Genomic DNA, 15,591 nt, shown 5'->3' with positions numbered 1-15,591 from the left:
GACAAACCGCGGGCGGGCGGCGCCGCCGGCTGCAGCCGCCACCAACCAACAGGGATCAGCGAAAAATGGAGAGAATACTGCAAATGGAGAGGAGAATGGAGCACACACTATAGCAAGTAAGTTGAGACAGAAATGGCCTTAACCTGGGTTAGCATTTCCTAGTTGTTTACCATAGTATGAGCTTTTAGATAGTGAGGTAAAAATGTAACTTGTAGTAACTGCAGCTTGCAGAGAATTCCTTCTTTGTGGGTGATACTTGAACACATCATGTCTCACCTTTGGCTGTCCCCAGTTTTGATATATGGGGTTGCAAGAGATGCAGAGTCCTGAATTCATTAATTCACAATATTCCCTTGACCAGTCTCACTTCCAGTACTACTTCTTTCCCATCACCTGAAGGTTTTTCACAGGACTCTTCCGTAAAAAGGAAAAAATAATCAAGAGACATTCCTGTACAAGGAATGAGGAGAGGAGTCCACTAGTCCATGGCTGGTTAAAACTGAGTATTGCTTGTGAAACTTCACAAACTCCTTCCAACAGGTTCTGTAAATCCCATGGATCCCAGAGCTGTACCCAGCTCCCAGCAGGACAGCTCATGCTGAGGTCAGGGTTACTGGGACAAGCCCTGTGTCCCTTGTCTCCTTTATCAGTATCAGTTTTCATGATTTGCTTTTCAGAATTGCTCGATGCAACTGCTCTCAGGTTTGCTTTATTCATGAATTCCATTTTAGTTGTGATTGGTGAAATCAATGAGTTCTGTTTGTCATCACTGGTCAAAGGAACATACCTTACAATGAGGCTTAGTATGGAAAAGTTTAGGTCAGGAATTAAACTGTGATTTTGAAAATAGTCTTCTGGAAGTCTGAATTGCATGTTTACATGTGGGAGTTACAGTTCTTTCTGTAAAAACACCTGAAGAAATGACATTTTTGAGAGAATATTAATATCGAGCCGTGTACAAGTTTTACAGCTTGATTTTACTAAGTTTTTTCATTAGTACATATGATAAAAAGCTGGAAATACAATCTTTGGCTGAAAAAAATGAGTTGCCTACTTTGATGCTTTCATTTAGAAATCTAAAAAGGATATTTACTTGATAACTGTGGATAGAGGAAGGGTAGACCTCGGATCTCAGCCCTGTTAAATGTGATCTGCCAGCAACCCCTGCTGGCTGTACAGCACTTCAGACTGGCATCGATCCTCTGACTGAAGCAATGCTTTATATGGTGCTCTTTCTGAAAAAATATGCATGTTTTAATAGCCTTTTCTATTTTCTTGCATGTGCAAACAGAGAGAGAAACCCTCAATGCTAAATTAAGCAATAGCTGTGAAGTGATTTCTTTAACTGCAGTGAATAAATATGGAACAGGTGAACTGTGCAGCATTTCTTACATTCTGCATTTGCACTCATCGTGAATTCATTTTTAATAATAGAAAATGATTGATGGTAGATGCCAAGAAAACTGTTTTGTCAGTTGAATTACCCCCAGAAAAATATGGATTCAACCTCACTTCCACGCAGAAAGTTACGCTGCCATAATTCCACAGTAATTGCTGGTGAAGTTTGAGAAGCTTGGTTATCAGTTTGCTCTATCACCAAATGTGATTATATTAATTAAAGCCATTTTGTAAATGGAGTGTCAGAGATGTGGATTTAAAACCTGTTTGACTGAAATTGGTGAAAAGAGAGATTTTTGAAAATGAATGTGTTATAAATGTATTTTTAAAGCACAAGCTGGACTAGTAACATATTGTACGATGCAGCATCGGGCCTGAAAAAGTGAGTACTTGTAACAGCATTTGTTTTTTAGCATAGCAAAAAATTAACTTTTGGCCCCAGTTCTGGAGCTCCAAAATGAAATCTGTTTGGATGTGAAGGTTTACAGGGGAGAAGAGCTTTCTCACATTTTTGAAACTCCCCATCTGTTTATAGTGCTTCATTAATTGAAACCCAAAAAATAAAAGAATGTGACAGCTCTGTCAAATTTTTGAATCACGTAAGTTGTGAATTCTTGCACTCATCCCAGAAGAATCTGAACCATACAGGAGTCACAACGTCCCAAAATACTAAAATCCACCTCTCTCTACTGTTGTTTCCCATAATGCAGATAATCACACGGATATGATGGAAGTAGATGGAGATGTCGAAATCCCTCCCAACAAGGCAGTGGTGCTGCGTGGCCACGAATCTGAAGTGTTCATCTGTGCCTGGAATCCCGTTAGTGACCTTTTGGCCTCAGGGTATGTGCACTGACCACGTGTGTATGGAATTATCTGTGCTGGGGGCACGCTGCTGTGTGGGGAGGGCAGCAGGCTCAGGGAACACCTACCCCAAACATCAAATGCCGTGGTGTTTGTTCTTTAGAGAATAGTGCTTTAAAATGGAATTTATTATTATTATTATTATCATTATTATCATCATCATCGCTATTGTTATTAAAAATAATTGCAATTAATATATAATGAATATGGAATTAATATCTAGTATAATATTAAATATAATTATACTGTATTGAATATAAAAATATATGATTTATATATAATTTGTATCATATATTGTATAGCACATATAGTATATTGCTATATTACATATTGCTATGTTACATGCTGTATGTAATATAAATAACTATATATAACTCTAAATATATAACTGAATATGGTCTATAATGTATTATTATGCATACTATATATTATTAATATATTGTATATTGCACACTGCATATTCTATAATAACCCAGGCTATCATTACAACGATATCTATGAATACATACACGAAATAAACGGCATTGCCCATGTTTAAATGGCACCATCTCTCTCCCCACTGGCTGTTTTGCAGATCTGGCGATTCGACAGCGCGGATATGGAACCTCAGTGAGAACAGCACGAGCGGCTCCACGCAGCTGGTGCTGCGGCACTGCATCCGGGAAGGGGGGCAGGATGTACCCAGCAACAAGGACGTGACATCGCTGGATTGGAACGTGAGTACAAACGGCAGCGCTCAAAATGCTCCCAGGAAAATCCTGCCTACAGCACCTCCTGGTCCAATCCTAAGTGACAGCAGCAGGGGTCCTCTGTGGCAGCACCAGAAATGTTTCTTCACTTTGAGCAGTGTAGTAACTTCTTCTGTTGTACTTCAGGAACTTCTTTTTAATAAGCTGCAATCAATGAAATAAATATCGTAAATCCCACGCAGATCTATTCTTCCTCAAATTTGCTTTGTGCTCTTTTGCTTTGAATTATGCAGTAAAAATAAATAAATAACCTTTTTGCTGACAGAGTGAAGGTACACTTCTAGCAACTGGGTCTTATGATGGCTTTGCAAGGATATGGACTAAAGATGGTAAGCAAAATACTTTTTAATTTACAATATATTTTCCTATATTGTGGCTCACAGCATAGTTTTTTATTTTTTAATGTATTCATATCAATATAAATTTTCAGGTAATCTTGCCAGCACCTTAGGGCAACATAAAGGTCCTATATTTGCGTTAAAATGGAACAAGAAAGGAAACTTCATTTTAAGTGCAGGAGTGGACAAGGTGAGATAATCTTTGGTAAAATTAAAATTCTTTCCTTCATGGTTATAATCTAACTGTAAGCAAAATAGCAAAACTATGCAAAGTAAGTAAATGAAACTAAAGGCATGGGATGTAAATATGTGCTTACAAAGATCTTGTTATGCTTAGCTATGTTTCCTTAGGTTTTATAGTAGTTTATTGAGATATTATAATTTCTTAGATTTCAGTGTCTGTGGATCTCTTTCCATTAGATTAGCCTGAGTTGGAAAGTAAGTGCATTGAAACCAGAAACATTCAATTTATTGTAAAACCAAACCATGTAAAATCCAGTGGACACTTCATGCAAAGCCTCAGGAAAAAGAAAATTGTACTAGAGGAATAGGTTCAGGCTGAGTTGGATATCAGTCAAACCTGAAAATGCTTAAAAAGATTAGAGCTGGAATATACAGAGAATTGATATATGTGACTGGGGAGGTGCCAGTGGTGTAATGCCATGGAGCTCATTGTTTGACTGTTTTATTTTACATCTCTAAACAAATTAGGCTCACAAGGTCTTTCAGTTCAGAGCTGCTGTTAGTGTGAGAGGTTTTATGAATGGTAGGAAGGGCACAGAGTGATGAGAAATGGACTTAAAGTGAATTCAAAGAATCAAATAGACTATTGCAAGAGTAAAGAGAGTTGATTTTTTCCTCTGTAACTCATTCAAGGTGCAGAAGTTGGCACAGGTTTTCTCTTAGTGAGAGTGGCAAACTGTAACCTCATTACAGCCACTTAAAACTGGCAGTGTCACTGCAAGGTAGTAAATTCTCTCCATTATTTGTTTTTTTGTTTTTTTTTTTTTTCCCTGCGTGCATTTACCTGGTTTGCTTTAGTAGCCAGCTTTATAAATGCTTGTGCTGGCACAAGGGAAGGAAAATTTTATGTCTCAGAGCATGGAAAGGATGTGTTTACTCTTTTGGCAGCTGTGATGGTTATGCCAGTTTTTAAATATTTGTGGAGGTACAGCTTTCATTTGCAGGAAAATAATTAAGGAAGAAATAGAAGCCTCATTTCAGTCAATAAAACTTCTTAGACAAACTGAGATTATGCTTTGAAAAATATTCTGCATTAGCAGAGAGAATGACTCAAACCTTAGGCTCCTTTTCCATAATTAATTTATATGGTCAGTTCGTGCTTCCATTGGCATCAAAATTTTCATTGATCATTGAGGTAGGCCAGGGACTTTGGCATATAATATAATGATCATAAAATACTAATTTTGTCATGTAAGATTTCTTTAACCAGAAGGTTTTCAAAGTATTGGCAGAGAACAACTTAGAATGAAATTACACCCTTAAATCTTTCAGTATGTGACTAATTGTTAATAACATCTCCTTAGAGACACGTGAGTAGCTGATATTACAATTTGAATATACAAGTATTTGAAATTAAAATAGGCATGTGGAATGGATTACAAGAATATAAATAGGACTAAGGGGATAAAACTGGTCAAAAACCCACAAATTCCTTCCTCCCTCCTGACCCCAAAATTTTGTGACTAAACACCTTTCTAATGCAATCTTAAGTGTTCTACTGTTGTCCGTACATCTATTACTATTTCTTTTAGTACTGGGTAAAACTCTAGAAATGTATAATCAAGAGCAGGTTTGGGTGATGGGGAGCAGGGTAGGTATTCTCATACTTGAGAGTGGTGGTAGTTGTGGGGAAATTAGCAATTTGTACAAGTTTGTTCAATGTTTATTTATTTGTTTAACACAGACCACAATTATTTGGGATGCCCACACTGGCGAAGCCAAGCAGCAGTTTCCTTTTCATTCTGGTAAGTCTTGATTTTATCATTCAGGCTTGTCACCTGAAAAGACAAAAAGGTGTTATTTTTAAAAATAAATTTAAAAATCTGATGTTTATTCTGCTTATTTGCATCATTTTAAAATCTTACAGGTACTCCTGGGTTACTGACTCCTGTATTTGAATTTTGAGAATGTAAACAAAGCTAGATTTGTTCTGATTTTATAACTTGCAGTTTTACTGCAGTTCCATGAAAGTCATAAGAGATAAATAATCCAAGTATTTCTGACTTTCTGTAGTATGGTGGCTGACAAATCAAGTGGGTGGGCCACAAGGGATTTGTGTTTATCACCTAAGGACCACATTTGCCATCCTCCTGGTGCGGTAATCCCACCCCACGTCCCATTGTTCTGCTGTCCCCAGCTTGTTTGGCCAAACCAGCTGAAAGCTGTTCCCTGGCCAGCTGGGGTGGGAGTGCAGGAGGTCAGACAAATTGCTTTGTGGGCTGCATGCTGAGCAATCCTGCCAGAATCAGCTGGAAAACAGAACGGAGAGGATGACAGATGTGTCATTGAAGGGCCTTTAAGAACGCTCATGCCACATTTCCAGTGCCATGACAGCAGTCAAAAACATCAACTCAGCATTTACTCCAAGCAGTTGTCTGTGCAATTTGCCGTAAACAGCTGTCTTGATCAGATGGAATATGTTGCCCATGATTAAGTTTCAAGTTGCCACACCTTACAATGCTGGAATTAAGAAAGGAATAAATCCTTACCTTTCCATGGCTGCCATCCCTGAGCACGAGCAGCAGTTGTTGGTGGAGATGAGCTCACGCATGATGATGTGTGAAGTTGTGGGAACCTGTTCCTTGTGCTGACTCCTGAGATTTGTTTGTAGATGGCTTAAGTACAGCTTGATGTCCTGCTGCACTGTCTTCTGTATAACTTTGATTTCAAATATGTTCCATATTATGATGACTTACATTAAATTTGTTCCATTTTGCGTAAGACTTGTTTGGGCTGCATTTCTTCCTGTTCACAGTGTTTATCTTGAGAACTAACTGCTGTAAAATTAATGATTGTTTCCTGTTGGCTTTTTTCCAGGGTGGTACATGCTAAATTTGCACATCAAATTCCTGCAGAATGCATACTGTAGCTTTAAATATCTTCCTTTTTCTTTTAGCACCAGCATTAGATGTTGATTGGCAGAGTAACAACACATTTGCCTCTTGCAGTACAGACATGTGTATTCACGTTTGTAAACTAGGACAAGATAGGCCCATCAAAACCTTCCAGGGTCACACGGTAAGTACTGCAAAAAGGGGGTTGCTCTATGATATTTTTATTGGTGAGAGTTTGGGGGCTCAGTAAATTTACCAGTACCCAGCACTTGTATAATGGTTGATTGTTGGCTATAGGCAGTAGATGCACACACAGGTAGTTGTGGTTAAGGTTTTATGGTAATCACAGTCTCTGTGATTATCAGGACGATTCTCAGCCCCGTGTGCAGCTTGTTTTACCAGTGTCAGGATGCAAAAGTGAGCTTTAGAAGAAGAAACATGGTAACTTCAAGACTTTCCCACATGGTGTACAAGTATGCATGGGGAATGTAATAAATGGATAGCAAAAAGCTGTTGTTATTGAAGGCCAAGCTATGAATAAAAATTAAGTGCTAAAATCCTGACAATTATGCAAATGCTCATAACTGCTGTCCAGCTTCATCTTTTGTAAGCTGTCATTTGTAATGGAAGGGAAGACTCCAACTTACTCTCATTGTTCACTTTTAGAATGAAGTAAATGCAATCAAATGGGATCCAACTGGTAATCTGCTGGCATCCTGCTCTGATGACATGACTCTAAAGGTAATGGGAGTTCTGAGGCTGGTGCTTGTCTTTGTAGGACTCTGGAATGCACACCATGGAATGGACAATCCAGCAGTATCACTGTACTTGCCGTGTGGTCCAATATTTGTTCTTTTTTAATATAACAAGGTTAGGCAATCCTAGAAATCCTTCTTAATCAGAGCCAAGCTTTGGTCCAGAGAACTTGTTACAGGCTGCCAGCCTGAAACTTGGAGCATGATTTATTAGGTGCTTTTAGCTGTTTACAGAATCAGGTCATTAATCATTAAGCTCTCACGCCCGATGGTTGCTTTTGGTTAAAACAAAAAGTTGGAATGCATGTCATGTAACACATACAAGAATGGGTGACTTGCTCCTTTCCTGGCTTTATTCTGCTTTCCCCTTCTTTCCAGTTCAAATCTTTGGCATGTTTTTTCTTCAGAGGCTGTGTACACTCTTGGATTTTTCCAGTTCATCAGGAGTCATTCTGCAATTTTCAGTCACACCTACACTTGTCCTCCAAATGATTCACAGCTACATTTCTTGTAGAACAGGGGCAAACTTGTGAGTGCAGAGGACACTGCAACTTACACACGTGACTTCAGGGCACACGAAGATCCTTACAAACCTGCCACCAGCAGAAATGAGGCTGTTCATGCCTGACAGACCTGTGCTGCTTCCATGGTACAGATGCTTTCTGTGACTCCTGCACTGCTTTACATTCCCTGGGAGCTTTAGCACTGTGCTTGGTAGAGTCTCAGGACATGTTTTTTACATTGACAGCACTGTCCTGCCAGTAGCCCTTGGGACAGTTAGTTCTATCCAGCTCACTGTTACTTAATCAGGGAATGGCTGAATGAGCAGCCACATATCCCTTGTACTGGCACACGGTCAGGCTCTGGCAAGGGAAGTCACCTTATCTAAATACAAACACTTAAGCATTAAGCCTCCTATCTAGAGGTGGATGTCTAGACATCTCCAGTCAGCACTGCTGAGGAGCAAGTTATCCTTTCCTAAGTTAAGTGTCTTAAGTCAAGTGTGTAAGTAAACCCCTGAGAGCATCAGTTGTTCTCCCTTGGCAGTGGATGGAGTCAAAATAGCCAGCTTAAGCCAGGTATTTAATACTTAAAGCAGCTGAAACTTCAGGGTGACGAATTCCAGTCTAGAGCTCGAGCTGTTGCTGCTGCCTCTCCATGAGTAGAGGTGATAACTGGGAATGTGTCAGCATTTGTGGGATTCAGGCATTAACTTCTTGGCAGCTGTTTCGAATTGAGCCCAGGCTGCAAAGAATGTTATAGTTTTGCTCAGGATTAGCTCAAACACCAAGTGCTGGGGGATGAGTCTACACATCACTAATCACTTGTGGATCCCTTACTTTTCAATGGCAGAGGGAATAAATACCAGGTTTGGAAGCACATGGAAGGGCTTAGTGATTTATTTACTTGGTTAGTTTCTATCTACAACTTGATGTTCTCTAGGGCAGCTGATACAGACTTTCATCCATGCTGGTTTTGGGATGAGAAGCTAGATTTTGATCCCATCAGTTTAAACTGGAAATACAATTTCAGTTCTGTCTGGACATTGAAAATCAATTTCCGCTTCAGCAAAGCAGCAGTTCTGAAAAGCACCATTTATTTAAACATGTACCTCAATTGCATCTTAAATACAGTTGGGCTTAAGCATGTTCCTGGTAGCTTTTTCTAACAAAAAGTGATCTAAAAGCATTACTGAAACAGATACTATTTAAAAAACCATTCTGATGGTTATTTTCCATATCCAGTTTCACATGTAGAAAAAGGTATAAAAGCCTTCCAAAATCCCTTCTGTAGGAACAATGTAGACTCTTAATAGAATAAAGTTATTTTGTTTGTTGAGCATGGTCATACAGGAGTTGGAGTCCTCTAATGACCTCTGTGAAGTACTGAACACTGAAATCTGGCAATGCAAATGCTAATAAGTCAGGAAAATGCCATAGTGGTATTTGCATCTCTGGATTTGTATGGAAACAGAAAATTTCTCTACTATCCCTTTATTTCACTCAGTCTGTGTAGCAAGAAGTTCATTTAAAAATAGGACCGTGATATTTTATCAACTCAGACATGAGCATTTACATATTGCTCTTCTCATTTCAGCATCTGCTCTCATCCCTGCACTTCTCAAGGGGTTTGCAGTTAACTCAGGCAGATTCATTTCTACAGGCAGCACCTTTATTACTCATTAACCTCTCTGGGAACTTATAACCCAAAGAATGAAAGGTCCTGGAATAATACTTGGCATCATTACTCTAGAAACCTAGCAATCATAGCAAATGTTTTGAGTGGCCTAAAAGGTAACAGCGTGCAAATGATACAGAAGAACCATGTCAAATGTATTTTAGTACAATATTGTGCTAAATTATTTGTGTTTTCTTCCCTTTTTATCGTAGATCTGGAGTATGAAACAAGACAGTTGTGTCCATGATTTACAAGCACACAACAAAGAAATTTATACTATCAAATGGAGTCCTACAGGACCAGGAACAAATAATCCAAATGCCAATCTTATGTTAGCAAGGTACTATTTAATCCTGGTTTTAAATGCTTGTTAAACATTATTTTTACTTCACTCTATAAATGTAAGTTCACAGAATGTTTTGAGGCACGTAGGATACTTTATCATATTTTGTTTGTATTAGCATCAAAGATATGTTGAATTGAGATGTAATTAATCTCTGGTTTTTTCCTTGACAGTGCATCCTTTGATTCTACTGTTAGGTTATGGGATGTAGACAGAGGAATTTGTATTCATACTCTGACAAAACATCAAGAACCTGTGTACAGTGTAGCTTTCAGTCCTGATGGCAGGTACCTGGCCAGTGGCTCCTTTGATAAATGTGTACACATCTGGAATACACAGGTATAGCTCTTCTCTCTGTTGAGAAGTTTGTGTTTTGGTCTTTTCCATCCTTCCAACCTTTGTTTTTCCATCATACTTCAGCCACAAAGAGCTTTGTCATTCCTAACACACTTGTTTTCTCTTTGTTCTAAGATTATTTCCTTTAATGGATGTACATTTAATTTCTCACTTTGAATGCTTGCCTATGGTAAAGTAGTACTTGTTTTTACATTGTCTTAGCAAAAAAACCACAAACAAACCAAAAAGACCCAACCAAAAACTCACCGACAAAACCCCACATTCAGCAAGGTTTCTCCAAGAACATATTTCATCCAAAAATAGTATTTGTTAACTCTGAACTTTAAATTCCTGATAAAACAGGGGTTTTTGTGAAAAATGATGACTCTGTAGACATACTAATCTGATTGGCTGTTCCACTGAATTTCACTGACAAACAAGAGAATATAGTTGAGGAAAGAGAATGATGACAAAGTGTTTCTATGTAACTTTCTCAAAAAGGACACTATTACTTGTTTTATATTTCTGGCAAAAAACCAAGGGCTTGTTATGTTTGAAAGTCTAAAGATGTTGTCAGGCATGATGCAGTCTCTGGCTACTGGGAATTGGGTATTAATTTCTGAAAGGCTCATTTTAGTAATTGGAAGTAGTCGTGACCATCCCCAGTTTTGCCTATCAAACACAGGAGCTCAAGGTGCAGTGGTTATGTCACATTCTTTAACAAGGTGCTGAGACTGTCCACAGGTCTCTCCCTGGACCACTTTCCTCTGAGAATTTCAGCTTTTGAAAGCAGCGGGGAATTTTTACATGTACAAATTGTGCTCGTTCATTTTGATTTTGTTGTATTAATTACTTGGCTTGTCCCTTTTTTAGACAGGTGCCCTAGTTCACAGTTATCGGGGAACAGGAGGGATTTTTGAGGTTTGCTGGAATGCAGCAGGAGACAAAGTTGGAGCAAGTGCTTCAGATGGTTCAGTAAGTGTTGCTTGATTTGGTTGATGTTCTAATAACAAACATCTTCTGGTAATCTTTTAACCAAAAATGGAGACAAAATTTCCTTCTCTAGCTGAAGGTTGAATACAGCCAGCTCACCTGTAGGTTTCCACCTGTAACCATGCTGTGATATTGTAAGGAGAATATCTTTATTCCAGTTTAAGGCATCACTGTTCTAAACCCCCCGAAAACCTCAGAAGGTGGAAATAACTCCAATTTATGTTTTCTGTTCCTGCTGGGGTTTACTGTGTCAGTGTGTTCAGTGTGGCTGGTCTGGAAACAAATTTGTTTATCTTTCTCTGCCCTTTTCAAGTGAAAATGCTCAGTGTAGGTGATATTATTATAATGCATGACAGGAATGAAATACCTTCTGCATTGCATTCAACAGCGAAACAAAGTGCAGATTTCTAAATGCTTGTAATTAAAAAGTTCCTAGAAATGTCAGCAGCTATATATAGGTACCAGTCTGCTTACTTTGCTTAGAAAAAGCAGGGAATAAAATCATGTTTAACTAATCATGAATGTCCCCACTGTCATTTCACTGCAGGGTGTTGGAGCATCACCTTCTGGCTGCTCTGACACTGTCCTGCAGAGAGCTGCAGTGGGATGGGAATGTGCAGGGTCTTCAGAAGGAAGCACAGTCCTGGGGTTTCTGCTTGCCTCTCTCTTGCCATTGTTTGCAAAGAAAGGAGAGGAGAGCCTAAGGAAAAGCAAAATTAAAACAAAATAAGGCTGATAAGGGAATTGTGTTTTGAAGTGCTCCAGCTTCCTTTAACAAACATCAGCAAAAAGCAATCCTGGCAGCTTAGTAGTGCAGAGTCTCAGGTGGCATTTTAACACAGGTGCCAAAGCACTTCCTTCCTGAATGCTCCATGCTGGTAAGTAAGGTTGTTTTGTTAGAGTTCAAAGCACAAAATAGGAAGTTCTGGATTTTAAGAAGCCTAAATTCTAGAGAATTAATTTTGATTGGTCTTTCATATCATTTTAGTCCTGTAACTATAGGCAATATCATAAAAGGAAAAAAACTCAAGGCATATCCTAAGTAGAAAATTAATTATCATTCCCCCCAGATGACCCTTTTTTATACATGCTGTGTGACCTTTCCAGTCCTCCAATTAATTTAGCCCAACAGGCTGATTGTACTTGGAATAGATTTGTTTTCATTTAGTTTCTGATATTTAAAAAAATGCTGGGCTTAATTTGTTCTATATTATTTGCTACCAAAAACCCTTCTCATCCACTCTGTTTTAAATGTGCTTGCAGCTGGTATTATCTTGTGTGTGGTTATATTTTACTAATAGACTTCTACATCTGACAGACCCAAAAGCACTACTCAGTGGAGATTTTGGGAAGACTAAAACTCGAATTTGTACACCATTAACTGTTTTCCTCATCCATTTTAGTACTTGTCCACGTATTTTAATTTCATTTTATATTTTTACAAACTAGACTCGAGTAAGTTCTCAGCCTCACAGTATTAAATAACAGGCAAACAGCTTACATAAAATGTTGTTGCTGTTCTGATAGCAGTTCAGGAGGCAGCAGTGCCCTTAGCACTGGAGCTGGCTGGGGGCTCATTTAGAGCTCACTTGGTCATTTTGATATTATTTAACCACTGTTAATAGATATAAGGTTAAGCTTACACAATCCATGTTGTAGGTTTTGCTCTGATACTTCACACAGAGTTGTAAAACCATGTGGTCTTGTGCAGCTGCTCTATCTGTGTCTCTCTCTTTGCAGGTTTGTGTATTAGACCTCCGGAAATAGCGCTCTTAGTTGGAAGCCATGGACCGACTATGAATGTGTACATAGCCAAAATGACTGTCCCTGACCCATGTACTGCTATAGTCCCAATCGAACCATGGCCAGTCCACTACAGCCAAATGTAAAAGAAATATATACATATACTGTATATAAAAAAAAAAAGGAGAAAAAAAAAAAGGAAAAAAAAAAAATTACACCCTGAAGAGGATGACAGAGTTTTGTCACAGCTTGTGAATCCTGTTCACCAAGTGCTGGAATCTGCTGTGCCCCAAAATAACATTTAAAGGTTTTGGATATGAAAACCAGAAGAGAGCGAGAGAGAGAGAGAAATATACCATATACAAGAGCAGACCCATATACATACCAAATTCAGAAGATACTAATGGCAGCCTTCATTACCCCTTCCCCCATGAAATCCATTCTCACGTGGATTGTGGGGTATTTTTGTTTTCCTTCTCAGTAGTTGAGCAGTTTGTGTGTAAAGAGAAAATGGACTTACAGAAATCTGCAGCAGTAGTTTTTTCTTTGCTTTTAAACATTGGGTTTTCTGTTTTGTTTTGGTTAAGTTTACGAATGCATGAAGTAAGGGAGTGAATTAGTTTCTTGTTTATATTTTTTTCACCTTGGGAAAAAAAAAAAAAAAGGCGTTTCTTTGAAACATGTTTTGATGCATTCTTTGAAGAGGTAGTTTGAACCTGATAACATTTGGTACATTTTGTGGCTCCCAGAGCACAATTTCTTTGAACAGAGGGAGGGTGGAAAAGGGATTAGGGAGAGAGAAGAAAAAAAAAAAAATCCTTCTTTGCGGCGTGATATTTCACATCCTTCTCATCTACGAAGTATGATGGAAATGGGTATAATGCTATGTTTGATTTTCTGGTGACATGGCTGAAATGCAGTAATTTCTTATTTGGGACATAATTCTGCCAAACTTAAAAACAGAAGGGCACAAAAACACAGGAGAAAAAAAAACCAGGGATGCAAAAAAAAAAAAAGGAAAAAAAAGCGGAAAAATGCATCTTCTGTTGTTTTAAAACCATAGCTAAAATATGGTTAAATTGTGCACTATTGTGAAAAGGAGCAAAGTATAGCTGGGGGATTTTGTTTAAGAGGTTAAGATCTTTCTGGACAAGGGTTCATGCCACAGCTTCTTTGAGAGTTGCCCATCATTATTTGTAGGAGCTTAGATGTATAATTGTAACCAAACTCCAGTATTAAAAGTATTTCATGTAATTTTTCTTTATTAAAATAAAATCTTTGGCATATATTTGATAACACTGCCATTAAGAGGCAAAATGTTTACTACCTTAGATTTAAAAAAAAAAAACTTAAACAGAGGACTTGCTTCAAGTTTATTTTAATAGCAGTGATTCAGCTTATTTAAGAGATGAATACTTGCACTAATTCCCCTGCTGCTCCAGTCCTGCAGTTTATTGTATCTTGTGACTACATTTTTTTCCAAATATAGGGTAGATGTAAGCTGCTATTTTTTTAATAATCACTACTATATAGTGTCTTTTACTCTGTTTACAATATCAAGTATTTTTCTTACAATGACAGATGTATATGGCAAACCTTTTTCTGCTCATGTGATTAAAAGTATACTAATAGTGATTTTATTTGTAAATGATAGCATGAGGTTGTGTTTATGTGTATGTGTAGTCGAAAAGGTTGCATCATGTCTTGCATAAGATTCCAAGAGTGTAAATTTATAGAAAGAGAGGTTGTCAAATTTATGTCACAGACATTTTACTTAAGGAATGGTTTATATTACAGAGCTTTGCAAAGTTATCAGTTTTATAACACTATTTCAATCACAATTAATTTTGTGGCTTATGATTGTTAGTCTCTAACCTATTTTTTTATTCGTTTGGGTTTTTTTTTCCCCCCCTCCAAGTAAAGTATAAATTCATCTAATTGAGATAATGCAGCTTTGACATTTTAACCATTGTTCTTTAGGCATCAATTTCTGCTATTTCCATGAAATAAACATGACTTGAAGCAAGTCTGAGTTTGGCTAAGGTAGGGTAGCAATTTGCCAGTGGTAAAGACAAGTCAACAATACATTGTTTATATATACCCCAGGATTATACTGCTATCATACACAGTGTTTAAAACCAACACCAAGTCATATCCATAAAGACAGTTATCCATGGTGGTTCTGTGCCAGCTATTTTTAGGGTTTTGGAACATATTGCAAATGTTTAGAGCAATTACCCTGTGAGTTACAATATGTAGGAAACCTAATATATTGAGTGTCTGGCACTTGAAATATTGCTTTTATTGCTGGAGGTCCATGACTGTGGCTGACCTCTGTCATTTAATGAAAAAAAATAAAAATAAAAAAAAAATTCTGTGCAATAATTTTAAACTGTGCTCCCAGGAATAGACACAAATGTTTTGAGTATGTTTAAGCTGCATTTTTTGTTTAGCAATGCATTTGTCAATTGCACTGAATTTAAATCTGAAAGTCAGAAGTGATTCTTGATAGTACTTTTGTATTTTAATATGGACAGTTTATTCATTTTCATAAAAGTTATTGGATGATTCTTTCAGCCAATCTAAACAATTGTGGTGGAATTCTGTGACATAGCTGCAAAATCACACAGCCATGTTTTAGGGTATTGCCATTTTCCTCTTTCTCAATCATCAGCTGTTTTGGTTGTAATTCTAGTTGCTTCAGCATAGCATCACACACTCAGAAATAGAGAACACCAGAGCTTCAGTGTGTCCAGGCCAGGGCTGTCAGGTGCTGGCTCCGGCAGGAACGTCGGCTCCGTTGGCTCGAGCGCTCCG

At 38.0% G+C, this 15,591-nt stretch overlaps 1 protein-coding gene across 4 annotated transcripts in view; it reads left to right on the top strand.

Moving 5' to 3' along the window:
- TBL1XR1 (transducin beta like 1 X-linked receptor 1) overlaps window positions 1–15,350 on the top strand; it is a 106,917-nt gene extending 91,567 nt beyond the window's left edge. For 2 of the 4 annotated variants that reach the window (XM_017726902.1, XM_017726903.1), the window contains 12 exons: window positions 29–116; window positions 2,091–2,241; window positions 2,837–2,978; window positions 3,277–3,340; window positions 3,442–3,539; window positions 5,277–5,337; window positions 6,489–6,610; window positions 7,093–7,167; window positions 9,572–9,699; window positions 9,876–10,041; window positions 10,912–11,013; window positions 12,772–15,350. In XM_017726902.1, coding sequence (XP_017582391.1) covers window positions 29–116; window positions 2,091–2,241; window positions 2,837–2,978; window positions 3,277–3,340; window positions 3,442–3,539; window positions 5,277–5,337; window positions 6,489–6,610; window positions 7,093–7,167; window positions 9,572–9,699; window positions 9,876–10,041; window positions 10,912–11,013; window positions 12,772–12,798 — 1,224 coding nt within the window. In that variant the 3' untranslated portion in view covers window positions 12,799–15,350. The remainder of the gene's footprint in view (window positions 1–28; window positions 117–2,090; window positions 2,242–2,836; window positions 2,979–3,276; window positions 3,341–3,441; window positions 3,540–5,276; window positions 5,338–6,488; window positions 6,611–7,092; window positions 7,168–9,571; window positions 9,700–9,875; window positions 10,042–10,911; window positions 11,014–12,771) is intronic. The other 2 variants (XM_017726904.1, XM_017726905.1) reach the window with 2 other exon arrangements.
- Window positions 15,351–15,591: the final 241 nt, after the last annotated feature.

Source organism: Corvus brachyrhynchos, unplaced genomic scaffold (genome assembly GCF_000691975.1).
Source record: "Corvus brachyrhynchos isolate BGI_N302 unplaced genomic scaffold, ASM69197v1 scaffold162, whole genome shotgun sequence".
Lineage (NCBI taxonomy): Eukaryota > Metazoa > Chordata > Aves > Passeriformes > Corvidae > Corvus > Corvus brachyrhynchos.
The sequence above is the reverse complement of the archived record's forward strand: the minus strand, read 5'-3'. Positions and strand labels throughout refer to the sequence as shown.